Here is a 27,559-nt window from a genome sequence, read left to right as displayed (position 1 = left end):
TACTTGCTTTGCTTTCCCTGTAACACAATAAAAATATCCCCCCCAAAAAAAAGAATATAGATGCCCAAATTAAGTGTGATAGGGATGAATATGCTGATGTTTTAAATGATCAATAGTGCCAATGTTAATCCTCGGATCCCTTTACTTGTACAAAATGCTGCTCTCATGGATGCACTACACTTCCATGTAAATCCCAAGGAATATTTAATGAGGCTGGGTTTACTGTCTGAAACATATAAAGACACAGATTTCAAAAACATCTAATACCCTTGCCTTTTAATCTCCTCTCCTTTTTTTATTTTCCCTTTTTTTCCCCTTAAACGTAGTTTCATTTAGTTTGCAGACCTTTCCTTGTGAAATTAAACTTTTAAGGTGGTCTCAAATTTGAATATTAATACTGCAGATTGCTGCTAAGCTTATAAGAATATTACTTGGATTTCCGAATTAATAAAAGTGTTGTTTAAGATAAATTATACACGTCTTTATCTGATTCTTTTTCGTATTGTGGATGAACATGGATGCAAAGAGAACAAACGGCAGAGCAACCAGTTGGATCTCAGTATCCACAGATAAAATCCTTTAGTATGTTCAACTATCAAAAAACGATTCCAATAGAATGTAAATTGTTAAAACAAATAATGAATGAGTGAGCACCTCACCGCAGTATCTCCAGTGTCGAATGTTGTGAGCATTTTATTAAAACATTCAGCGGAGTTGATTGACTTCAGAATTCAATAGCCTAACAATGTTCCACTGAAGTGTTATCAGTAAACTTTCTCCTCTGTCCTTCAAGGAGCATTTGGACTAAATCGCAGGAAAGCAATGTACAAACACCCTTGCTAATCAGAACAACATAGATATTACATTGCAAACAACAATGGCGTACAAAAAGTGAAAACCAGAAGCTAGACTGCAAAGTTTGGGACCAGGAAGAAGGATCTGACTTTATCGTGCAGCGTAATCAAAGGGTTTCTGCAACAGCGATTAAAAACATGAAAGCTGCACGTACTTGTCATTATGTTCGTAAATGTTCAGTCCCAATGAGTCCACTCCTAGCCAGAGGTCGGAACCTTTCTTATTTTTGATTTCAAAGTAGTTGATTCCATACATTTCCAGGTCCTGGGCGATCTTCAGGTATTCAAGCATGGCATCCTCTCTGCATGGTGGAGGGGGTGAGGAGGAGGGGAGAAACATAGATCAACTCAGATTAGATCCGGCACTTTCTTTGTATATTCCAAAATGTTGAGGACCTCATGAGCATCAGATTTTATGAGTGAAGTACTGTTAAAGGCTTCAACCTAAGCAATTCTACATGCCTATAGTGACACTAGGTCAAGAAGAAGGGAAGTTGAGACAGATCGAGGTAGAACTGATGCCCAAAGAAAGGAGAGCAGGGTGTTCAAAAAGCCTTTGGAATGTTTATACCTCTAAATGTATATAATAAAGACCATAGAATGTTTCTTCTGTACTCGTGTTTCAAGATTCCAAACTTCCTGTGCAATTTTATTCAGACATGTCTAGTTGGATGAATGTCATTTCACTTTACAAAAGCAGAAAATACATTTAAATGTCTTAAGGACATCCTTGCTTTTTTGGTGCCTAATTTGCAGGGGGAAACTCCTGTACTTCCACGTATTGGGGGAAGAATGTCACCATACACACCATGCCCACTCCCAAAAGATTTCCCATCCTTTTCTACTATCTTGTCAAATTCCCTTCTGCTTCCACTTCCATACCTAAGTTCCAAACCCTCCAATCTCCCACCCACTAACTAGCTCTTGCCTTCCTCCATCTCTTTCCCTACTCATGCAACAGGTAATCCACATGTTAGAATGTACCCATTCACATATAAAGTCATGTAATAGAGGGCATTACAAGCTACTCAGATAGTATATTTGGGGTACATTATTAGAATATTAGGATTACACAAAAGAGAAACAATGTGATGTGAACATGTTGTCGAGGGTCCTTGGACAGAAATCTCTCAATCACCTGTAATAAAGATGCTTAATTTGGGTTTATCTGAAAGTCAGAATTTGAAAAGCAAAACTCAAGGTCATAGTTTGTTTCAAGCTTTGAGCCCTGTACCTACATGCCATGTCCCAACCAGACATCAAAAACTGGATGCACAGAAAGGGCCGATTGGTGCTGACATTCTAAGAACTTTTCTTTCCTAGTCTATATTATTAACAACCTATTATGGAAAAGTTGTCAATACAACTTCTCATCCCCAATTATTTTATTTAAGAGATACTACATTAAGATCCTACAAGATTTCCTTGGTAATTGCCTGGATATTACCGAGGCAATAAAACTTTAATGTTACACCATGGACAAACAATATGAAACCCTCTAGATCACACCAACTGAATGTACTTAGTCAACCTTTCAGTAAAAAATAGAACACAATGTGGAGTTGGGAATATTCAATTCTTGGGGGGGGAGGGGGAGGCTTTAATCTGTCCACATGTATAATTTTATCAACATTTATGTTATATCAGCTACTGGAATGGCCTAGGTAATCGACGTCGGTGAGTGTTTCAAATGTTTTGAGATTTAAAATGCAACTGTATCTGCGAATTCAAGCTGAAAAACAAGTATCAAATGGTATGAATGGCTGCAGAAACATGACGCACTCGGGATAAGATCTGCAAAGTCTGGTGGAACAGCTTCATACATACAAATAGAGTGCTCTGGTACTAATGGAGAGAGGTCTGTATGTTAAGGAGGAGGGCAGTGGTACATGGCCAGCCAAAGACATTTGGGGGGGCAGCAAGAGCAATTCTGGTGCAAATATGTATTTAATACAACATTTTGATCCATCATTTTATTAATAAAACCATTTTGTGAAATAAAATTCTTGATTCACCCTAATTCATTGGTTCGGAGAGTCAAAACACACTACCAAAATCTTGCACGTATAACCTGAAGGTCGCCATCCAATCAATCCTAGCAAGCCCAACTCATCCTTCCACCACTCCCACATTAGTAGATGGAGTAACTGACCTATGTGACAGTAATACCTGGCATTCACAGAGCTTAAAACAGTAAGTTTTTAAGAGAAAGCTAAACAAATTACTATCATTAGATGTTGTGACCAGACCAGTGCACTCACTTCAGCATTCCACGGTGCTCAGTGTGCCAGACCTCTATCCTTTCTTCCCACTGCTCTCTGGAAAGTTTGTGCTGATCCAAAACCCTGAAATGGAATGTGCAGAAAAAAAGAACATTGTGATTTTCCAGCTCCAAATCATGAAGAACAGCTTTTGTCTTTTTATATATTTCCCTGTGGCATTCCTCTAGTTGACCTCGTGAAACAGTGCTCAGACACCACGGGGCGATTCGGTGTTAGGAAGGGGCATATTAAGGGCGTTTCTTTCTAATACCAAATTGCAGCGGTATGAAAGACTGTTTCGCATCGAAAATGCGGTTGCAAAACATTCACATTTTACCACCAACTTCAAGTTGGTGGAAACCCTTAACAAATGGAAAGGGACCACTGCCTACTCTTAAAAAATGAAAAGAAAACGTTTCTATTTTATTCAAGGAAAAAGGGCTGCATTAAAAAAAAAGCTTTATTGTAAAGCACCAGCAGGCCACTATCCCTGTGTTATTAGTGATTCCCAATGGGGTGCAAATTGTGATCTACCTCATGAGTATTAATGAGGTAGGTCTATTGAGACACCGTTAGGAAATCGCAAATGGCGATTCCGAATTGCAAATCGCTAAAATTAGCAAATAGGAAATCACAAACAGCATTCTACGTACATCTGGCCCCACATGCCTTAATGGAGCAGCAGAAGCCACTCAAGCATGTCTAAAGCTTGTGTGGGACAGAGGGCCCACATTTTTGTGGGTCCTCTCCTTTTTACCTAAAGAAAAGAGAAAAGAAGAGGTTCTCTGGTGAAACAGAAAATACAGTATTTGATGCCACCTATAAGTGAATTGGTAGGAATAGTTCAGGCCTACTGTTTAAATGAACAAGTTACTTACCTTCGGTAACGATATATCTGTAAGAAACATAGGTTAGTTATAGATTTCTTACCTTAGAATTACGCCCCCCAGGCGTCAGACTGGATCCGGAAAGTTTTTCGTCAGCAGTACCCGAGTTAGTCGTTGGCGTCGTGATCGCCGGGATGACGTCATGGTAGCCACATAAACGCCGCCCTCGAGCACAGACGTCAGTTCTGTACACGACTTTCCACTTCAGAAGCGCAGAGCCATGCAAGAGACTGACCACTGGTGCACAAAACTAGGGCCCTGAAAGTAAGTCCTTAACCCTAGAAGTCAGTTGGCAGAACGGGGAGGATCGGTGGGGCGGTAAGGAATCTAGAACTAACCTATGTTGAACGTGTGCAGCAATGCCCACATAGCGGCCTGACAGATGTTATTAAGGGGGACTCCACGTCCCAAAGCAGTGGTAGCTGCCGTTGCCCTGGTGGAATGGGTGTGTAACCCCACTGGAGGCTACTTTTTTGCTAAGGAATAACAAGCTTTTAATCACAAAATGACCCATCTAGAAATGGTTCGTTTGTGCACGGCCTGACCTTTATTGGGGCCCATGTAGCCAACAAAGAGCTGGTCATCCACCCAGAATTGTTTTGTGCGATCAGAGGTAAAGGAAAGCGCACGCTTTGGATCCAGACGGTGGAGACTCTCTGCTTCTTTGGAAGGATGTGTAGGTGAAAAGAAGGTGGGCAAAGTGATGGTCTGTCCAATATGGAAAGGAGTAACCACTTTGGGAAGGAAGGAAGAGTTTGAAGCACAACCTTGCTCGGATGAACAGTAAGAAAAGGAAGCTTAGAAGAAAGTGCTTGGAGCTCACTCACCCTGGTGCAGAGGTGATGGCCAACAGAAAGGCAGTTTTTAAGGTTAGAAGCCTGAGAGGACAGTAATGTAGCGGCTCAAAAGGAGCGCACATAAGATATGTAAGAACCAAGTTCAAGTCCCACTGGGGCATGACGAAGCGAACAGGAGGAAAAAGAGGAGTAATGCTTTTAAGGAAGCGATTTAAAACAGGGGACTTGAAAAGAGAAGGCTGATCATGAAGCCTAAGAAAGACTGAAATGGCTGAGAGGTAGCCCTTAAGAGTGCCCAGAGCAGAGCCCTGCTGGGCAAAAGAAAGGACGAACAAGAGTACCACAGAAAGAAGGGCGGAAAGGGGATCCGCAGCCTTTGCTGTGCACCATGCCACTAATTTGTTCCATCTGCAGGAGTATAGCATCTGAGTGGAGGGACGCCTGGCTGCCAAGATAACATCACAGACTTCAGGAGGCAGGTCTAACGACGTAAACTGCCGCCACTCAATCTCCACGCAAAGAGGTGGAGGCTGGACAGGTTCGGGTGGAGGACCGTCCCCTGCGCTTGCGACAGAAGATCCTCCCGAAGGGGCAGTCGGATCGGAGGATGGATGGCCATGTGCAGCAGCTCGGGATACCAGACTGTTCGTGCCCAATCTGGAGCCACAAGAATGACTAGGGCCCGGTCGAGTTTGATCTTCTTCAGCACTCTGGGCAGAAGTGGTATAGGCGGAAAGGCGTAGAAGACCGCAACTCCACTCGCGACGAAAAGCATCACCTAACGAGTGCCACCTTGGAAATTCCAACGTGCATAATTGCTGACATTGCACGTTCTCCTCGGTGACGAATAGATCTAACCAAGGCTCTCCCCACTGTTGAAAGAGGCCTTGCACCACCTCCGAGTAAAGACGCCATTCGTGATCCATCATGCACCTGCGGCTGAGTTGGTCTGCCCTGGTGTTCAGCAAACCTATCAGGTGTTGAACCACCAGGGATATGTCCTGATGTTCCAGCCATGTCCAGAGGAGGAGGGCTCCATGACCTCACCCCACCTTGCTTGCTGCAGTACCACATGGCGGTGGTGTTGTTTGTGAACACCTGCACTACTCTTCCCCGGATAGAGGGAAGAAATGCTTTGAGTGCAAGACGAATCGCCTGAAGCTCCAGAAGATTGATGTGGAGCCCGGACTCTGCCGGAGCAAAGAGGACTCTGATCTCCACCTCCCCCATGTAGCCGCCCCATCCCAGAAGTGATGCATCAGTCACCACTGTGAATTCTGGCTGGGGAAGGGAAGAGGGATCTGCCGTCGACCCAATCCTCGTTCATCGACCACCACTGCAATTGGTGTGCAGTGCTCCATCTAGACATAATCGGACAGGTTCCCCTGATGTTGTGCCCACTGGAGCCTCAGGACCCACTGCAGAGCCCGCATATGCCATCTGGCATGGCCTACGAGCAGGATGCAAGAGGCCATCAGGCCCAGTAGCCTGAGGATCATCCTGACTGAAACCCGGGATAGAGGCTAAAAGATTGGAACCATAGCCCGAATATCCCAGACTCACTGTTCGGGAGGGTAGACCCGAAACTGCGTTGTGTCCAGAACCGCTCAGATGAAGAGGAGCTTCTGAGAGGGATTCAGGTGTGACTTCGGCACGTTGTAGGAGAAACCCAGTGAATGCCGAAGTCGGCCGTAGTCTGGAGGTGGGAGACAACAGCCTGGGACGAGCCCGCCTTCAACAACCGGTCGTCGAGATAGGGGAAGACTGAAACCCCTGATCTGCACAGATGAGCTGTGACCACCGCCATGACTTTCATGAACACCTCAGGGGAGCACGGTAAACTGAAAGTGCTCATGGCCTACTGTGAACCGCAGGTAATGCCGGTGGGCTGGCAGGACGGGAATGGGAAAATAAGCGTCCTGCAAGTCCAACGCTACCATCCAGTCTCCAGGGTCGAGGGCAGAGAGGACCTGAGCTAATGTCAACATTTCTAACTTCTCCTTCCGGATATAGCACGAACTAGACCCGAGAAATCGGGTATCAGAGCGCTTTACATGAGCACCAGTTTCGGTACAGAAGGACACATTCTTTTTTTTTGTTGTTTTTTTTGTTAGGCACGGGGAGGTTAAGTGATTTGCCCAGAATCACAGGATGTTGAGCGTTGTTGCCGAGTCTCGAACCCGGTTCCCCAGCTTCAAAGTCGACCCCTCTAGCCATAAGGATACATCCTCTCCTGAGAGCCAAGATAGGACGCAGGCCTTTGTCCTTCTTGGGCACCAGAAAGTAGAGGGAATAGCAACCACGACCTACTTCTGGGACAGGAACTCGCGCAATGACTCTTTTGGCCAAGAGTGACGAAACTTCCTGTTGGAGAAGGGCCAGATGATCCTCCGACATGCGATGGTACTGAGGTGGCATGGCGTGAGGGGTATTCTCGAAGAGGAGGGAGTAGCCCCCTAGGACTATTGGCAAAACCCACCTGTCTGATGTGATGGTGCGCCAGTGGGGGAGGTGATGGCGAATCCTGCCACCCACTGGCGTTTTGTGGCCCTGAAAGGTTAGACTAGGAGGGTTTGGAGGCTGCTACAGAGGGTGCTGTGGTGGACCAGGCCGCCTGCTGGCCCCCAGAACCACAGAGGTGGTTCCCACTTACCCAGCTGTACAGGGGCTGAACAGCTTGTGCTGGCCTGTGGCTCTGGGCGGGACATGGTGGGGCACCCCTTCCGTAGACACGAAAGGGGCAAAAAGCAGACTGCGCAGGGCGGGTGGTGGAGAGGCCCAAGGACCTAGCCATAGCCCGAGAGCCCGTAAAGCGCTTCAGCGCGTTGTCTACCTTGCCGCCGAATAGGCGACGGCCATCAAAAAGCATATTCATAAGAGTGGATTGGACATCCCCTGAAAAAAAAGTCTGCCTCAACCAGGTATAGCGTCGAAGGGCTACCGACGTGGAAATCGTCCTGCTTAGTGAGTCAGCGGTATCCAGCCCACAGCGGTTGGTAAACTTCGCGTAGTCTTTCGCTTTGGCAACTGCATGGGAGAGTACGGCCCGGGCCTCCTCCGGGCACTGAAGCAGCACTTGCGAAACCATATCCCACACGGAGTGGGTGTAACGGCCCAACAGACATGCGGTGTTTACCGACCGCAGTCCCAAGCTGGTGGAAGAAAACATCTTCCCAAGATGGTCCAGCTTTTTGGATTCCCCATCAGGTGAAGCGCTAGGGAATGCGCCTTTGGAGGTGGAGGCTTGGACCACCAAGCTCTCAGGGGTGGGGAGTTGGGAGAGGGAAGTGGGGTTGCCCGGGGCCGGGTAGTGGCGTCGGGCAATCAACCTATTCACAGGGGATCCTGTGTTGGGCCTGGACCAGGTGCCCAAAGAATGTCTGTTAGGGCTTCATTAAACGGCAGCAGGGGCTCTGAAGAGCTCGCTGACGGTTGAAGGACCTCTGTCAGGAGGTTAGTCCTGACTGCCACCGTAGGTAGCTTGATGCTGAGGGCCTCGGCCGCTTACGCAACACCACTGCGTAAGACGCTCCCTCGTCTGTAGCCACAGTAGGACTAGACAACATGCCAAGGTCTGGTGAGGTATCCAAAACACTGGCTTCCCCAGTTCATCTCTCCAGTCTGGTTCATAGCCCAACTGGTCAGTCAGAGGGTCTCCAGACCCTTCCCAGTCCTCCTCACCCTCCTCTGGCTGCCAATCGAGTCTAAAAGAGCCAGGGTAGAACAAGGGCACAAAAGTACCTGTCGGCGCTGGATCCGGCGTCAGTCGACGCCGGTACAGCTCCGTGTCTACATCGGGATGGAAACCGGGGTCGACGCTGGCTGAGGACACAACCGACGTCAGCTGCGGATGTGGTGCCGGGGGAGTAGGCATCGGGGGAGGCATAACAAGGTCAACCAGCGCAATTCGGATCCGGGCCTGGATCCAAGGGGACCATGTGGTGCCAGGGCCGGAGCCACCAGCGTCGAAGGCCCAGGGCCCCCAGCCAGTTTGCGGGGCCCGAAGGCGCGCCAGCGGAGTCGGGCTGCCCAAAGAAGGCATGCATCGCTTCATAAAATTGTCGAAGCTGGGCAAGGATCGCTCCGGGTCCCAGGAAAGGAGGGAAGCCCAGAGTTGACCTTTCGGGCTCCGCATGCTGAGCCGCGGAAGGGGCACCGCCTGCATCCCTCGTCGCGTCGGCCGACGGATGGGGAGAAGTCAAAGAGCGACGATGCTTCTTTGACTTCTTCTTGTGCTTCGAATTACCTGACCCCGAGTGCGAAGACTTGGAAGAGGAGTGAAGATGACTCCGCAACCTTCACTCGACCACCTACGCGACCCGGATATTGACGGCGTGGAGCGGACTACCGGGCCTCTGGGGGCTTTAGGGACCGCTCCCGCAAAGACGTCAGATTCATGGTCCGGCAGTCAAGCACAACTTGGGACCGTGGTCGTGCTCCAGGCAAAACAGGCACACGCGGTGCGGATCCGTCACCAATATCAGTCAGGTACAGGAACCGCAAGCCTTAAAGCCGGGAATCCCTGACGTGTACCAGGAGTCGAAGTCTCGAAAGCAGGGGTCGACAAAAGTCGGCAAAAAGTCAGTCAAAAAGTGACTGGAGGTACCGCTCTCTCCGGATCTGCGCTGGCTGGCGCGGAAAAAGAAAGAACTGAGGCCAGTGCGCGTGGGCGCCGTCTAAGTAGCTACTGCGATGTCATCCTGGCGACCACAATGCCAACGACGAAATCGGAGTCAACCGACGCCACCTCCCGACACGCAGGGGTACTGCTGACGAAAAACTGTCCGGATCCAGTCTGACACCTGGGTGGGGGGGGGGGGGAGTAATTCTAAGGTAAGGAATCTATAACCAACTGTTTCTCTCAGATATGTAAGAACATTTTGCTTCAGGATAGTGGGGCCTCAAACAAACTGAGTGGGGCCTGGGGCAAACAGACTTGGCTGTCCTCCGTTGTGAAGGTCCTGGCGCCACTCATGGAACACTGCATCCGTCTCCCTTGGAGACCCACTGGTCCTCACTTCGGCTACTGCTGGCACATACAAAATCTCAGCCCTGATGGGCAGTGCCTCTCAGTGATAGACTCCCCAAGCCATGGTGCACACTGTATATCATATTCATGACATCTCTGGATGTCCCTCATTTCATAGGGGAGTAACCCATGTAAAGGTTATCTTCCTTCCATGGCAGATTTATTCTCTAAAGTGGTGTGTGTAATGGATGCTAGGGAGCATCTAGAGACATGCCATGGAGCAGAGGTTGCCAGAACCCCCTACTCGCACTATTTCAGGACCAGTTCCCGCCACTGAGATAAGCAAAAAGGGCCTGGCATATTCCTAAAACAGGATCAATCTGCTGGGTTCCACAGAATAAAGCTGCGTTTGGATCAGAATCAGTGCAAGAAGGAGCAATACATTTATTTCTCCTCGTTTTATCTCTTTACATGCATGCTGCATTCTGCAGCACGCATCAAAAGAGGCAAATGCCATCAACTATTGTTTCTGTGCAGGAAGGTGCCCCTGCCAACACAAAAACAATCATCCCTGCAACATAGGCACCCTTGCAACATGAGGCAAGGCTCTCTCTGCTGGTGCATGGCATCCCTGTGCTTTTCAAAATGAAGCAGCTCAGCACAGCAAAATGGTTTGCAGAACAGCTCTGCCATTTTTTGTAAATGGGGCCCTAGGTTTCTTACAGTTGCAGTATCCCTTTTCACCTTTCAGCATCAGTGAATTAACATGTCCTTGTTCAGCAAGCTGTGGATCGGTCTCAGGCTCACTACCGACTGTATTTGGCGAACGGCCCAGAAGACTTGTATCTCACCCAATATCTCCAGCTCACTGTTTGTGCCCCAGTCTCTGACTTTTGCGCCCTGATGAAGGTGAAACCCACATTGGGGCCTAACACCGAAACCTCAGATCCATTGGGGGGTTTCTATCTATGTACATATTGATAGTATTTGGATTGAAGGTCTGATATTGATAGGTGTGTGAGAATGAGAGTTTATGAGAAGGTATGTCTGAGGTCATGTGCTGTGGGATGTGTTTTGGATATTTATATATCAAAAATGTTATGTAACACAGTATTCAATTACAACAAAAAGCCCTTTTGATAATTCCCATTTTTACGTTGCCTGAGACATGCACTGGTTATGTTTTTATAATTTGTGACTTTTTGCACAAATTGAATAAAACAGGTAGAGAACCTCTTGTTTTTGACTAAATTCTTGTACTTCCCCTGTTGGTCTCTACCTATATCGAAATCAGGGGCCCCCTTCTTTTGAGTGCTTGCAAATCACCATAGCACGATAACATTTTAGGCAGCGGCATATCTGATTTCAGAACTTTAGTGTACCATTTCTGCACAGAGGTATGCAGACTTTATCAAGCTAATCGTACAGTATTTTAAAGGCAAATATGTGGCTTTTTTAGCTACATTTCCTGCATTTTCAAATGAACATAATATTCCTGGCCAAACTCATTCTTTTTGAAGCCAAACTTACATTTAAAGTGACAGAAGTTTTGGGAATAAATGCAATATTTGAAGCCAAATGGGAAGTATTTGAGGCCCTGGGCCCGATTCACAGAACTAACTTAAGACAAAATCCTAAACTTACTACCATTTTGGTATTCACAGAAGGCACTTACTCATTTTGGTATTCACAGAAGGCACTTACTCATCTCGGTATTCACAGAAGTTAGAGGTCCTAACTTTAGGACTCCTAAATGCCTTCTGTGAATACCGAAAGTCTTGAAGTTAGGATTTTTCTCAGTTTAGGAGTAGTGCAGTTAGGAGTCCTAACTTTACTACTCCTAAACTGAGAAAAATCCTAACTTTAAGACTTTCGGTGTTCACATAAGACATTTAGAAGTCCTAAAGTTAGGACCTCTAACTTCTGTGAATACAGAAATGAGTAAGTGCCTTCTGTGAATACCAAAATGGTAGTAAGTTTAGGATTTTGTCTTACGTTAGTTCTGTGAATCGGGCCCCAGGTGTGCAGCTGTATTAAAGTCAGGTGTCCACAGTGGTGCTAGAACAATTTTCAGAGTGAGGCTGCTGCCATCCATGTTACAGCACTGGACTCATAGGGATTGTTAGAAATCTGCGCATCACACAAAGAACACGTGTAGCAAATGAGCTATGCCGATTCAGCATGAGAGTGGTAAGGCAGTGGGATGTCACTGGTAGTGCCTTTTGGACAACGTTGTTGCAAATATATTACTCAAACATGGTGTGGTAGCACACTGTCATGTACAAACATCACATTCTTCATTGAAACGACCACTACATTTGCAAACAAATGCAGTTTTACTGATATGACTATGTACAGCACAAACAATAATGTGTGGAAATCGGATTTCAGGGAATATTTGTCATTAATTTGTTTTGATCCTAATAAAATCTTTGTTTCCAACACACTTCAGAATTACAGACAAAGCGCTTTTTAGTGCTTTCTGGACTGCTGATACATTTGGAAACCTTTATATAGATCAGCTATATGTATTTAAATTCCTTTCACACCAGGAGGATTGTCACATAGTTCGTTTTACAACATCTTCTTGCATTGCAGTCAGAGAAAAAAAAAGGAAACACCAGTTTCCATGTTAAAAGAATAAGCAGCAATTTTTCAGAAGACATATCCGGACATTTGATCTCGGTCTTCGAACGCACAACAAATGTGACAAGATAAAAATACAATTTAAAGGTATCTTTATTGCACATTCACCACTGAGAACTCCAGTATGTTATTTTGGGGTGCTGCAGGTCCCCGAGGACCCCTATTCCAGAGCCTATAGGTGTCCTGGCAAGGTGCTCAGAGACCACATTTATTACAATGAAAGCTAGGTATAACTGCATTTTCAAGAAAGAGGGATCAGGCTAAAAAAAGACAAAAGCACATTTTATGGCTTCGGGCATGACAAATGGGTTATCAAACATCAAGAGGTTTTGTTAGGGAACAAGTTTGTAGGAAGGACTCTGGGACAGATGAACTGAAGGATTTTGTGTGCAACCTGTAAAATGCCTGTTTCTTATGTACAAAATCCATTTTACAGTCTGACTCGTAAAATGAGGTTGCAGTCAATACCGATTGGAAGTGGCATTCCTTCCAAACTGCATTTTGGTATGCAATGTTCCAATAGATTGTAAGTACAATTTAGGTCACAAACCATTGAACAATTACCAACACAGCAATTGAGGTATCAACTGATTCACAAAGGGGAAGCGATCTAACTGGGATCGATTCCGCTTTGGGAATCATGTTGGCAGCCTAAGGGGGCATGCACAAAACTCTAAATCAGGCCCCAAGTATTTTGTTTTTTGGGGGGACTGTTTAGGAACTTTTTGATTCCCAATTTACAGAATTTGGGGGACAAATATTTAACATTTTGAAGCCCTGGTTAAAAAAATGATTCAGAGTAAAATGTATTTTTATTTTGGGGCTAAAAGTACAACATTTTTGGGTACAATGAGGTCTCCTTGGAGGACAGAATTTTGGCTTTTTGGTGGTAAATGGAGGATGGGCACAGGTGCTTAGCGCTTTTATGACCACATGTACATCGTCTATGAGGCTAAACGTATAGCATCTTTAAGATCAAAGGAAGAATTATGTAGCGTGATCATAAACAGTTATTTGGTCAAATAAATACCGTATTATGGGCGACGGGACAGAAATATTCAATTAAATGCATACTGAGAACAAATGTACAGCATGTGTGGGGCTAAGCATATGCCATGGCACAGCATATTTAGAACAAAGAGACAGAAATTTGGTAAAAACATCCAGCATTTGTGGTAAAAACATCTCCAATTTTGGAATCGTAACGTAGACTTGGCAGGATGAAAATAATTGTGTGTCCTGGGTGAAACATAGCTCTTTCTGGCAAAACGTGCAGCAAATTGTTTAAATTCTTCATCTTTTACTTCCTCATCAGACACCATTCTCACACCATGTAAAAAATGGTTGTCTATCAATGAAAATGTGCACACTGAGTAAATAAAGTCAACATACGCTTTTTATTTCTTCTTGCAATGTGTTGCGCCTTGAAAGCATTGGAGTGATCGCTGTGGCAAACACTTACCGCTGTGGCAGAAGACGCTCAGAATTGAGGTATCCAGATTTGTGCACTTCTTTGGAATAGTCCCCAAACTTGGCCTGCACTGCGTAGGAACCGAGCAGCACCGCGGTCTCTGGAGGGCAGTAGATCTCGTCACTGAGAATGCCGTCCTTCACCTGCAGGAAGAACAGCTTCTGAGTGATGTCCTGGATCAGTTCCTCAGAGACATCCTCAGGGAAGAATTTGGCGCGAAACTTGAACTGGAGGGGGTTCTCTTTCCTGACCTCCTGAGCAGAGACCTGTGAAAGACGGGAACAAGAAAGGGCAAATCAAGATGGAGGCCAACTCGAGAGGATTCAAGAAGGTGATATAGTAGGAGAAAACAGTGACGAATGGAGTGAAACAATTGAGCCTGAGAGGTTCGTCATTTATTCTGGTTCCTGTAACCAACCGCTGCACGCACACCATGATCAAAACCATAATAGCGTTTTAGATCAACGTTTCATTGCCATCTACTGTAAGCCGACAGGACAGGATATCAACACTGCCAACACATGAGGAAAGATTTTTTACCTCGCCAAGCACCGGGGGTTCTCCATGAAGGAAGAACATTCATTGTTGATGCACCGTTCTCACTGGCATCTACTGTTTCAATACTGCACCATCTTGATTACCGAAGAATGTGCTCTGGTGGAACTCTGTTCACCACGCAATTCTTAGATTGTGCTCAATAAAGAACCTACATCTTGTTAATAAAATGGCAAACCACACTGACCTGGTTTCTAATATCCAACATACAACATGCAAATATATTCTCCAGAGATTGCACATATCCTATAATTCGGTCTACTGGAAGACAGTGGCTGGGGTGACCAAATTATGTGGCGGAGTTGACTAAACTATGTGGCAAGTAAAGGCAACATGCTGTACATTTTGATTTGAAATATTTGGCCCGGAGGAAGTCTGATGTAATTTTGGGGCGCCAAGACTTCATCACAGGAAGTAAAGTGGATGTTGCATCCAACCCGAAGCATAACACCACACAGCCCTTTATCGATTGTCGGTATGTTTGACACTTTCCTCTCCAGGTAGGGATAGGATGTAAACTGTGCTGTAGTGTGGACCTGGGGTATTTTGGTTGATTCAATTAACATTGTTTTGTGGGAACTGTAACGCCTAGGATAATGTAAGTAGATGCATCTTTTAATTGGGATTCCTATTGGTTTACACAGTAACAGTGGTTTGTAAAACCTTTTCATAGGAGATGGGACCCAATTACAATAAATAGATTATTGGATATAAACTATGAGGTTTTCCTTTTGATGCACTAATAATAATAATAAATAATATTTAACAAATAGGCTTTTTACTTAATAACAATAATAATGGTATTTAAGGTGAATGAACAGGTTCTTTAGTTAATGAATGTAATAAAACGATATATTGGTTACTTTAAGAAAGAGGTTAACTTTTTGAGAGTTATGAAGTTGATTGCCTGTAACTCCCTTTTCTGGTTTCCAAAGTTAGGAGAACTCCTTTTAAACTGTTCACTGTCTGTATTAAATATAGATGCCAAAGACTGTGACCACAATAGCTTTCAGGATCAACTATAGGTACTACATGACACATGTCATGACTCTGTATGTTTGCTCCTATAAATCCTGTGAAGGAATAATTTGGAACACATGATAATAATCCCCATCTACAGTGGTGCTGCAACATGCATCCAGGAATGTGAATAAAGAAGCAGGTTGGGAAGCAGTAGGGGTTGAGTTCAGTTCTGACAAGCAGCCTCTGCAATAGTTGCACTTGTTGTACCTTGCAGTTGTGAAGATCCTGAGGAGGTACAGAGTCACTGGAGAGAAGGCCGACACTGGGCAAGTAGTCGGGGTGGCAGGTGTGACTTAAAGGAATGGGTAACAAGTTTCCACTTTGGAGACTTACCCTATTCTGGGTTCTACACCAGCCAACTTAGTCAGTGGATATCATTTGTTATGTAAACATGATAGTCTATTTGAGGTATCTCCATTTCTAATTTTGGTGGCACGAGTGAGCTGCTACAGATTTGATCTTAAATACTAATATTGCAGTGAAAATTAAGTCACATTTGTAAATAAGCTAAGGCTCTTTGTCAGGAACATAAAATGGTAATGCAAAGAATGTTCAACTGTGATCAAACTGGGTATAGAGTAAAAGAGATTAAAGGCCAGGTACCACAGACCAGGGTAGACAAGATGCAACACTACAGTGTTAGTTAAGATACAGCTCCAGGGATACCATGACGAGGGCATAGATTAAAGTTAAATGAGATGTAAAGGCCACATGCCCAAGGCCTGAATTCTTGCAGCAGGGATGCATAGAACAGAGCATGGTCTATGGCAATGAACATGGCAGTGTTGGAACATGTGAGGTCAATTTGAGGCTAGAATAAATTACCTTTACAGTCAAAACCAATAGATCTGCTCACACCTGGTGGATGGGAAGATGAGAGGGGGTGTGAGTAAGAGGAGTCGCTTGATCGCATTCATTTCTGGCAAGGAAGATCCTCCTTTTTTTAAATACAGTACTAAAATGAGAGTGTTTATCCTGCCTTTGTGCTCCACATTCCACATTCCTGGTGACAAATACGAAAGTGCGAAACACTAGTTTAGGACTAAGGGCCTCATTTAGACTTCAGCAGACGGGATACTCCATCACAAATGTGACTTATATAGCGCCACCGTATTACAAGTGTAAGGGATTCTGGTTTTATGGTATTTCGTTTTTTTAGCATTTCCATCTGTATTTATCATTTTTTCCGCCCATTTTATTGGTATTTATCCATATTTATTTTATGTTTTGAGAATAAATGGAGCCGTAAAATGCTATACGTATACATTTGTTTAACTGATAAACATGTACTCATATTTTGATGCCTGTGCATTTTAGCAACTTAAGCAGCCAAATATAACAAAAACACTTCTACGACAGGTAAATATTAGCATTATATACAAATATATGTTAACATGTGCCTGTATTTAAGGGGGTCTCATCCGGTTTTAAACTTCCCATGGTGTCTATGTACTTAGCAGTTGGCCATGAATTCATGAAGGTCAACAAGGAGAGTTACTCACAAGAAGCACAATTTTCTGTATTTTTTGCTTTTAAAAATAAATACAGACAGGAAACAGATAGCTTTCTGCCTGTATTTATCAGTAAAAACGGAAAATTGGAAACCTTAATTATATTCTATGGCACTTGGAATACGGCAGATGGACTAACCATCACGTTTGTGACAGACTATACCATCCGCAGGACTCTAAATCAGGCCCGAAGTGTGGGATGAGAGGAAAGAAGGCACAGTAAAATGGAAAACAATAACTATCAGGACGGGCAGAGACATAACAGCCACAAATGACTTTGCAAACGCTGATAAACTGTAAGATGCGAAAATCCGTGAAGGAAATTTAGAACCTTCACAACACCAATCAAGACCCCTCATGACTTGGATCATGTTTTGAAACCGTGTTTAAGCCCTCCTACTGGCTTTCATGCTGGATCATAAGTCGAATGAGAGAAATGCATGTACATCAGTGTGTGACAACTGATATTAGAGAAAGAGGGTGGCAAAGCTGCTGTGTTCAGCACAGAACCAGAGGGCATCATTTTCAGCAGACACATTTCATACATGTCTAAAAAAACAAATTGAGGGCCACTCTCTTGTCGTTGAATACATGAAGGAGCTTTGGATTTCTCAGATCATGTAGTTCTACAAGCAGATCCCCTCCTTCAGGCTGTTGGGGTATTTCTATGCTCCATTTGGCAAGTCCAACCCTGGCTACTTGTTTATCAAAACCGGATGACAGACTGCCAACTGACAGTACACTAACAGTGCCATGCACACAGCCAAGTTTAAATCAACGAGCCACTGTGCAGATTGTAGATGGAGGTAATTCTGACCAAACAATAAGCAACTTCTGTGCCAGTACATTCCCTCTCAGACGCCCAACCCCTCCACTGTTCAGTTTCTGTTCCAGCAGCACACCCCAGAAGCGGAGTCAGTGACTCGGTTATCAGTGAACTGTGACCACACAGCGAAACCTGATGCGCCTCCCACTCACCTTTTTTTCAAGCTTCAGCCATGTCGGGAATCCTTTGCTATCGACATACTGAAGTCCAAAGTACCAAACTTCACGCAGACCCACCGTCTTCACCACCTGAATATAAAGCACAGTCTGTTACACATTTCGAAGACGGGCACATTCCTGAGGCATGCAACAATGTGAAGACCTGAGAACTTTACAGTAAACGGGTTAGGTGTAGGAACATTTACGAAATCAGTAGTGTAGTATGTAACCAAGCCCTTCATCTGGATCCATCAATAACAATACCAGTTTAGCAAAGCAAGGAGGGAGGCTGGATTGTAAAAAACAGCAAATCACCCAAGTCCAGGGAGTGCCAGCGTCGCTGTGAACTACTGTATTCTATTAAGCTGAATCTCTACATGACTTTCAAATGTTTTTAATTGTGTATATTTGTTTTAATAATCTTTTGTTAGCCATTTTTGTAATCTTTTTGTATAAAAGGTTGAGTGTTGTGTATTTGCTGAGGATATATATTTGAACAAATATCGGATTTGAAATCAAGATGGTATTAACAAAATAATCGTGTAAACATTGCATAACAGGAGATGCTTGAGGAACAAGGAAATTATCAAAATAAAAGGAAGGACAAAGTATACAATGGATGATTGAATCTTTATTGCAGGGTTCATTAAAACAGTTGCAAGAGATTCAGAACACATTCATGAAAAAATGAAGACAAATACATTAAGCCCAATAAAACAAGCATTTGTGCAGCTTATGTACTTCAGCGGCAGCTAATCATGCTATTCTCCATATCAAGTACGGAAGGAATTACAACAAGCATTTGCAATGCAATAGGTCTCGCATTTAAGCGAGTTTGAGCTATTGGCATTGTAAATGACAATGCCTTTTATTTAGGTTTTAAAAACCAAAACATAAAAGGCATTGTCATTTACAATGCCAATAGCTGAAATTCGTGTAAATGCAAGACCTATTGCATTGCAAATGCTTTTTTACATGGTTGGCAGAGGGTGTTAAATGGATTTAATGTACAACCCAGCAGCGTTGTGAGAGTCAGCCGTATTCGAGAAATGTGCTTTCACGGGCTCTTGAGGGGTAAACAAAGAGGGGTTTGGGAATTACTGGCCATAGGAAAGGAGTGAGGACAGCTGCTATGGTCTGAGCTCACCCATTGGGTCTAATGCATCCGATATCTGTGTGCTCCAGGTCTTAATGGAGTGGCCAAACGTATCAATTTCCAGAATTAAATCACATTCTGAGCCCCTGGTAAAATGTGAAATTATGCGCAGCGGCTGTTTCTGGGATCCGTATTATCTTCTCCCTAAGGATTGGTGAAGCTTTGCCAAGCATGAAATATGGATCAGCTGTTGCAATTTTTATTTAAAGAATGACCGGCAAAGGACGGTTTTCTGACACCGAAAATGGGTGCAAACAAGTCAATTATAATTTCTCCTCGCAGGGCCAGGATTTTGTTCCAGTCACAGATCAGCAACAGAGGCGCGCAATGAGGCTGCTTGCGTCCGAGATGCCAATCTCTGAAATGCTCAGTGACGGCGAAAAAAAATCATTAAGGGCCATATGTAGGTAATTTCAATTTACCGATTCCTAAACACCGAATTTTACCGATTCAGTATTTAAGAATCGTAAATAGAATGTTGGTAAACAATCGGTAAATTTTACCGATTCGGTGATATTCGTTATTACCGATTCGGTATTTACCGAATCGGTAATAAGGAATACCTTCACATTCATTCCTATGGGCCTGGAGGCCCATAGGAATGAATGGGAAGCCATTTCACTATTACCGATTCGGTAAATACCGAATCAGTAATAAGGGGGGCATATTCAAGGGTGGCAAGGTGTCACATTGACAACCTGTTGCACCCCTGAATCGTGCATGTGTACACATGTGGCGCACATACATGCCCTAAGGGCATGTATGTCTGCCACATGGCACTTTTGAAAAAGCACGAAATTGCTTCTGAAAAGGTATTCGATATTTACCAACTACTTGTAGTTGGTGGTAAATAACGAATCCTTAAACCAAAAATGCACTCACTTGAGTGCTCCCTACATAGGATATAAGGATTAGGTATTTTACCGATTCCTTAAAATAACGAATCGGTAAATTACCGAATCCTTAAATCCAGCCTCTTACATCGCAAAGGGCTAAATACCGGTCGGCTTTCGGGAAATTTACCGATTTTCGGCCGTTACCGACCGGTATTAGCCCACCTATATTTATTTATTATTTATTTTGTGTATTTTATATAGCGCGCAGCTACCCCAACGGGGTGTCCCGGCGCTTCTTAGTGAAAGCAGAGTGATAGTCCTGGGGGGGTTAACAAAAGAGAAAGGTTTTTAGTGCCCTACGGAAGGGTAATTCTTCCTGGATCATCCTAATTGCGATCGGGAGTTTGTTCCAGAGAGTTGTGGCACAGACCTGGAAGGTTTTACCTCCAGAACGTGCTTTCCTGAATCTTGGTATGGAAAGCAGATGTTGGGAGTTGGAACGAAGGTTCCGAGAGTTACAGTAAGGACAGATACTAACAGAGGTAGGCCGATCCCCTACCCCTAGTTGCTCGATGGGCTAAGGTCATGGCTTTGAATGCAGCTCTTTGATGGATTGGTAGCCAATGTAATGCTCTACGATGAGGCGAAATATGGGTGCGTAGGGAAACCCCGCAGACCAGCCGAACAGCCGCATTCTGGACTGTCTGGAGTTGATGTAGGAGGCCCGCGGGCAACCCTAAATACAGGCCGTTCGCATAGTCCAGGTGAGATGTAATCAATGCCTGGACTATGGTTTTCCTGGTGTCACTAGGGAGATAGGTGATGAATTTCCTAATCATCCTGATCTTGGAAAAACAAGCGGCTGAAACGGTCTGTATTTGGTTGCTAAAAGAAAGATTGGAGTCTCACTTGACCCCTAGATTTTTTACAGAGTCCTTAGGGACAGGGGGAAGGCTAAGTTCCTGTGGCCACCAGAGAGTTGCATCAAGAGGGGAAAGTTGATGGAAAAAGAGAACGTCCGTTTTCGCCGCATTCATGCGGAGGCAGTTATGGTCCATCCATTTTGAAATGTCCCGCAGACAATCCTTCAGAGGATCAAAAGTAGTCTGCGTGGCACTCTCCTAGAAGAAAAGCAGCTGAAAATCATCTGCATAGGAAGTAGCTATGATGCCCGACCTAGCAATGAGTTCAGCCAGAGGAGAAAAATAGACATTGAACAATAGTGGGCTCAAGGCCAAGCCTTGAGGGACACCCCATTTCAGGGTACGGGTAAAAGGGTGAGAATAGACTGCCTGGGTGCGATTAGACAAAAAAGAGGTCAGCCACTCCAGGGCCTTCCCCTGAATGCCCTTCGACCGAAGACGGTCAATCAGGATGGGGTGAGAGACGGTGTCGAATGCTGCCGACAAGTCGAGCAGCACCAGCACCGCTCTGGAACCCCCATCCAGTTTCCACCGCACAGAGTCGTCCATTTCTATAAGGGCAGACTCAGTGCTATGGCACTTTCTAAAACCATGTTGAGATTCATAAAGTAGGCCGTGGGATTCAAGAAAACCTGCCAGTTGTTGCTGCGCTAGCTTTTCAAGGACCTTGGCAGGGGCTGGGAGCAGAGAAATGGGTCGATAGTTCACCGGCTCATTAGGATCTGTATTGGCTTTCTTTAAAATCGGGACCAGTTGGGCATGTTTCCAAGACTCCGGGAAAATTCCGGTTTTGAGCGAGTCATTCCAGATGTAGTTAAGGAAGGGATTAAGAAAAGAGGCCAATAATTTATATTGCTTGGCTGGCCAAGGGTCAAGTGGTGAGCCGGAGCGGCATCTAGACAGTTCCATCAGTGAGTGTTCCAGTGAGATTGCCTCAAAGTCTGAAAAGGTCGAAGAAGACTCGATGCGGTCAGGTAAAGGCGTATCACTCTCTAGATCATTATTCTTGGGGAAGGTGTCATAGATATTCGCGATCTTGTCTTCAAAGAAGTCAGAGAGGCGGGAGCAAAGGGCCTGAGAGACTGGAAGACACTGTTTAAGAGCCAAGGGATCTGTGAAAGTCTTCACTGTGTTAAAAATTTCCCTGGCCGAGCCATGCACTCTATTAATTTTCTCCTCCAGGTAACGTTTTTTATGCTCAATTATTTTCCTACGGTATTCTTTGAGGGCCAGTTTATATTTAAGTTTTGTGTCAATAGAATAGGATGACCTCCACCGGCGCTCCAACAGCTTACAAGAAGATTTATATTTCCGAAGCTCGTCGGAGTACCATGGGGCGGAGGGAGCTGCTCGAAAGGTTTTAATCGGTCGCATAGGAGAGAGCGAGTCAATAGCAGAGGTGACCCAGCAGTTGAGGTTAGTCAGGCGTGAAACTAAATGAGGGGCGTCTTTGGGAGTGGTATTTACAAGATGTAGGGCAACACTGTCAGGGGAGATCTTACTCCAATTACGTCCTACCGCCTTAGGGCGAATTCTAGGTCTCACATGCTGGCAAAGATGAATAGCAAAAGGGATAAAAAAGTGGTCCGACCAAATCACCGGATAGGGATCCTCAATCAGGATGTTTGAGAAATTCGAGCAAACAAGATCAAGAGTATGACCAGCTTTGTGCGTAGGTTGAGAAACCAATTGGCTTAATCCAGCATCTTTTAAAGTAGAAAGAAAGTTAAGGCAAAGCTTGTCAGAAGAGTCCTCTGCGTGTAAATTTAGGTCTCCTAGTAAGGTAAAATTGGCATAGCGTAGGCTAGCCTGAAGGACATAGTCCAAAAATGTAGCCAAGTAGGAAGCCTTAGATTTAGGAGGGCGATAGACCAGTAGCCCTGTCAGTGTGGTGTGTTCAGCTAATTTAAAACAGAAGGGAAGGGCTTCAATCAGTTCAATTTGTGTGTAAGGGAAGGAAGAGATCGTCCATTGGGATCTATAAATAATAGCTACCCCACCTCCCCGATTGCGACCCGCTCTATTGGCGCATAGGATATTATATTCCGGGGGAATGGCCAGGCATAAAGACAGATTAGATTCATCCTCCAGCCATGTTTCCGTAAGAAAAAGTAAATCCCAGTTATTGTCCATCAGAAACTGGGCAATATCGAGAGAATGTTTAGGCAGGGAGCGACAATTAATTAGGCCAGCCTTAATAGAGAAATAGCTGGTTTCTTTAGGGGCCTGAAACGGCGGCTGATCAAAGGGGCACAGGACCAATGTGTCATTCAGCATATTGCAAGGTATGCCCAACTCTGGATATAGGGCTAAGTCCCTTTGAAGAGAAACAGTGAGAGCACAGCATTTGTGTTGTATCGAAAAAAGAGACTCCTTACTATATGTTTTGAAGCAAGATGTTGGGGTTTCCACAGAGTACCTGGCCTCGGCCGCGTCCTGATCGCGGACGGGCGCAGACGGGCAGGACTCTGGCACGACTCCGGCGCAGATCCGCAGATCCGGCGCGTCCGCTGACCGCGTACGCTGCGGAGACATGACCGTTGCCTTTTATGCTGGTGACTGGACGCTTCCTCTACCCAAAATGGCCGCCGCGCTTCTGCCAATTCGAGGGAGAGCCTCCCAGCCCCAAAATCGACCGAGGTAGGCTCAGGGAGCAAGGCAGTGCGGGGAAAAACAATTTAGGTAGGATACCACGTCGAGTTTGAAATTATGAGCAGATTGCACATCGTTTTAATGTGCAAAGAAATCTAGCGCTTCATTTAAAATGCGGCGAAAATAGAGGCAATAAAGTATATAAAATGGTCACAGAGTCACAGCGCACAACAACCTCCCGGCTTCCGCCTCAGGAGGGACTCACACACTCACTCAGAAAGGCCCTAAGTGCCATTTTACCTTACGTTTTGTATGCAAGCTTCGTTGTTTTTTTCTTCTGGGGCCCTTCCTACACAACTACACACATACACCCAGCCTCTCACATTAGTAAAGACAGGTGTCTGAAAACAGGCATCATTTGTTCCCATGCATGGCTTATTTATTACCTTAATGTAGTACTCGATCTCTGTGTATCCCTCTAGCAGAAAACGTACACAGAACCTTCCTACAGAGCATCTTAATTTATCATTTAGCCTATTGTAATATAATTCGTACTTTTTAATGGAGAACAATATAATTACATGATCTAAATTGTATTCTGTTCATTAACATCAGTTTCATCCTATTGCTCCAGAAACATTTTAGCAAGAACATGCATTTGCCAGAGGTGCTGTGGCTGTAAAGGGATCAATGCCAATAGATTTTTCTGTTTCAAATTATGCCAGCAGTAGCATAATAAGCAATGAAGCACAAGTTACTTACTTGTGTAACGATATATCTGTAAGAGACATTAGTTAGTGATAGATTCCTTACCTTAGAATATCCCCAGGCATCAGACTGGATCCGGAAAGTTTATCAGCAGTACCCCTGCGCATCGGTAGGCGTCGTCGTGCGGCTCCGCGTACGTCGCTGGCGTCGTAGCCACTAAGATGACGTCGTCGGAGCTACTTAGACGTGCCCACACGCGCGGACATCAGTTCTGTACACGACTTTTCTGCGCCAGGAACGCAGAGCCATGCCAGAGACCGACTACTGGTGCAACAGAACTAGGGCCCTGAAAGGGATGACCTGAACCCTAGAGAACAGTTTGCAGAACGGGGAGGATGGCCGGGCGGTAAGGAATCTATCACTAGCTATTGTCTCTTACAGATATATCGTTACACAAGTAACTTGTGCATCTGAAAGAGACACGTTAGTGATAGATTCCTTACCTTATAATACATACCCAAGCAATACCAACCCCGGTGGTGGGTCTGCGAAGTGAGATTACACCAGAAAGTCACGGAGAACCAAACGGCCAAAGAAGCAGTCTCTTCGGACCTGACTGCCAAGGCAATAGTGCTTAATGAAAGTATGCAACGAGGCCCAAGTGGCCGCCTGACAGATGTCTTGCAGGGGGACACCGCGTACCAATGCTGTAGTAGCTGCTGTCGGCCTGGTAGAATGGGCGCGCAGCCCAACCGGAGGTTCTTTTTTAGCCACAGAGTAACAGGCTTTAATGCACAAGACAACCCATCGGGAGATAGTTCGCTTGTGCACAGCCCGGCCTTTCTTGGCGCCCACGAAGCCAACAAAGAGCTGGTCATCCACCCGGAACTGTTGTGTGCGGTTAAGATAGAATGAAAGAGCACGTTTTGGGTCCAGACAGTGGAGCCTCTTTTCCTCTCTTGAAGGATGCGGAAAGAAAGTGGGCAGAGTGACAGTTTGCCCAAGATGAAATGCAGAGACTACTTTCGGGAGAAAGGAAGGACGCGGTCGAAGCACAACCTTGTCCAGATGAAATCGCCAGGAAAGGAGGTTTACAGGAAAGAGCCTGAAGCTCACTCACCCACCGAGCGGAGGTGATGGCCACCAGGAAGACAGTTTTCAAAGTCAATAGCCGCAAAGGGCAGTTATGAAGAGGCTTAAAGGGAGCGCACATCAAGTATGTGAGAACCAGGTTCAAGTCCTATTGAGGCATCACAAAAGGAATAGGAGGGAAAAGGGGAGTAATGCCTTTGAGAAATCTATTGACAACTGGGGACTTGAAGAGATGGCTGATCAGGCCGCCTAAGGAAGGCTGAAAGAGCAGAAAGGTAGCCCTTGATAGTGCCCAGAGCAGAGCCCTGCTGGGCAAAGGAGAGAAGGAACAAAAGGACCTCAGAAAGAGGGGCAGAAAGGGGATCAACTGTTTTCGCTGTGCACCATGCCACAAACTTTTTCCACCGGCAGGTGTATACAGTTTTAGTCGAGGGATGCCTGGCTGCCAGAATCACATTACAGACTTTAGCAGGCAAGTCAAATGGAATCAACTGTCGCCGCTCAATCTCCACGCAACGAGGTGGAGGCTGGACAGGTTCGTGATTGAGGACCCCGGTTACTGCAACAGGAGATCCTCCCGAAGAGGCAGTCATATCGGGGCATCCACGCTCATACTGAGTAGCTCGGGATACCAAACTCTTTGAGCCTAGTCCGGTGCCACAAGAATGACTTGGGCCCGGTCGCGTCTGATCTTCTTCAGCATTCTGGGTAGAAGTGGTATAGGCGGAAAGGCGTACAACAGACCACAACTCCACTTGCGACAAAAAGCGTCTCCAAGCGAGTGCCGCCTTGAAAACTCCAACGCGCAGAACTGCTGACATTGCGTGTTCTCTTTGGTGGTGAATAGATCTAACCAAGGTTCTCCCCACTGCTGAAAGAGTCCTAGTGCCACCTCCGAGTGAAGACGCCATGCGTGATCCAACATGCACCTGCGGCTGAGTTCGTCCGCCATGGCGTTTAGAGTACCTGCCAGGTGTTGAACCGTCAAGGAAATGCCTTGACGTTCCAGCCACGTCCAGAGATGCAGAGCTTCCTGACACAGGGTCCACGACCCCACCCCACCCTGCTTGTTGCAGTACCACATGGCGGTGGTGTTGTCTGTGAACACCTGCACTACTCTCCCCTTGACAGAGGGAAGGAATGCTTTCAGTGCAAGTAGGATCACCCTGAGCTCCACAAGGTTGATATGGCGCCTGGACTCCACCAGAGATCAGAGGCCTCTGATCTCCGCCTCTCCCATGTGGCCGCCCCATCCCAGCAGGTTCCCCAGATGTTGCGTCCACTGGAACTTAAGGTCCCACTGCAGAGCCCGTATATGCCATCTGGCATGATAGATCAGCAGGATGCAGGAGGCCATGAGGCCTAGCAGTTTCAGGGTCTTTCGGACCAAAACCCAGAACCAGGGCCGAAAGATCGGAATCATAGTCCGATTGTCCCGGACTCGCTGTTCGGGAGGATAAACCCGAAACTGCGCCGTATCCAGAACCGCTCCGATGAAGAGGAGCTTCTGAGAGAGAATCAGGTGCGACTTCGGCATTTTGATGGAAAACCCCAGCAAATGCAGGAGGTCGGCCATAGTCCGGAGGTGGGAGACGACTGCCTGGGGCGAGCCAGCCTTCAACAGCCAGTCATCAAGATAGGGAAAGACTGAAACCCCTGATCTGCACAGATGAGCTGTGACCACCGCCATCACTTTTGTGAACACCCGAGGGGCGTTGGTAAGGCCGAAAGGGAGCACGGTGAACTGAAAGTGCTCTTTTCCTACCGTGAACCGTAGGTAACGCCGGTGGGCCGGCAGGATGGGTATATGAAAATAAGCATCCTGCAAGTCCAACGCTACCAGCCAGTCTTGCGGGTCTCGGATAGACAAGACCTGAGCAAGCGTGAGCATCTTGAATTTCTCCTTCCGGAGGAAGCGATTGACGTTCCAAAGTTCTAAGATAGGACGCAGACCTTTGTCCTTCTTTGGAACCAAGAAGCAGTGGGAGTAACAATCACGACCTACTTCTGGCATTGGAACGAGTTAGATGGCCCCCTTGGCCAAGAGGGCCACAACTTCCTTCTGGAGAAGTGCCAAATGATCCCCCAACATGCGGTGGTACTGAGGTGGCATGGCCGGAGGGGTAGACTCGAAGGGGAGGGAGTAACCCCTTCGGACTATTTGTAGAACCCACCTGTCTGAGGTGATGGTGCGCCAGTGGGGGAGGTGATGGCAAATCCTGCCGCCCACTGGCAGGAAGGTTTTGAGGCGGCTGTGGCAGGGGCGGCGGTGGATTGACCTGCCCGCTGTCCTC

At 45.8% G+C, this 27,559-nt stretch overlaps 1 protein-coding gene across 1 annotated transcript in view; it reads right to left on the bottom strand.

Annotated features, from left to right (window-relative positions):
• Positions 1–27,559, bottom strand: part of EZR (ezrin) — a 151,418-nt gene that overhangs the window by 32,770 nt on the left and 91,089 nt on the right. Inside the window, exons 4-7 of the mRNA XM_085612150.1 lie at positions 17,953–18,048; positions 13,877–14,151; positions 3,116–3,199; positions 1,010–1,156 (exon numbers count right to left, since the gene is read on the bottom strand). Coding sequence (XP_085468276.1) covers positions 1,010–1,156; positions 3,116–3,199; positions 13,877–14,151; positions 17,953–18,048 — 602 coding nt within the window. The remainder of the gene's footprint in view (positions 1–1,009; positions 1,157–3,115; positions 3,200–13,876; positions 14,152–17,952; positions 18,049–27,559) is intronic.

Source organism: Triturus cristatus, chromosome 6 (genome assembly GCF_964204655.1).
Source record: "Triturus cristatus chromosome 6, aTriCri1.1, whole genome shotgun sequence".
NCBI lineage: Eukaryota > Metazoa > Chordata > Amphibia > Caudata > Salamandridae > Triturus > Triturus cristatus.
This window is presented reverse-complemented; position numbering and strand designations above follow the sequence as displayed.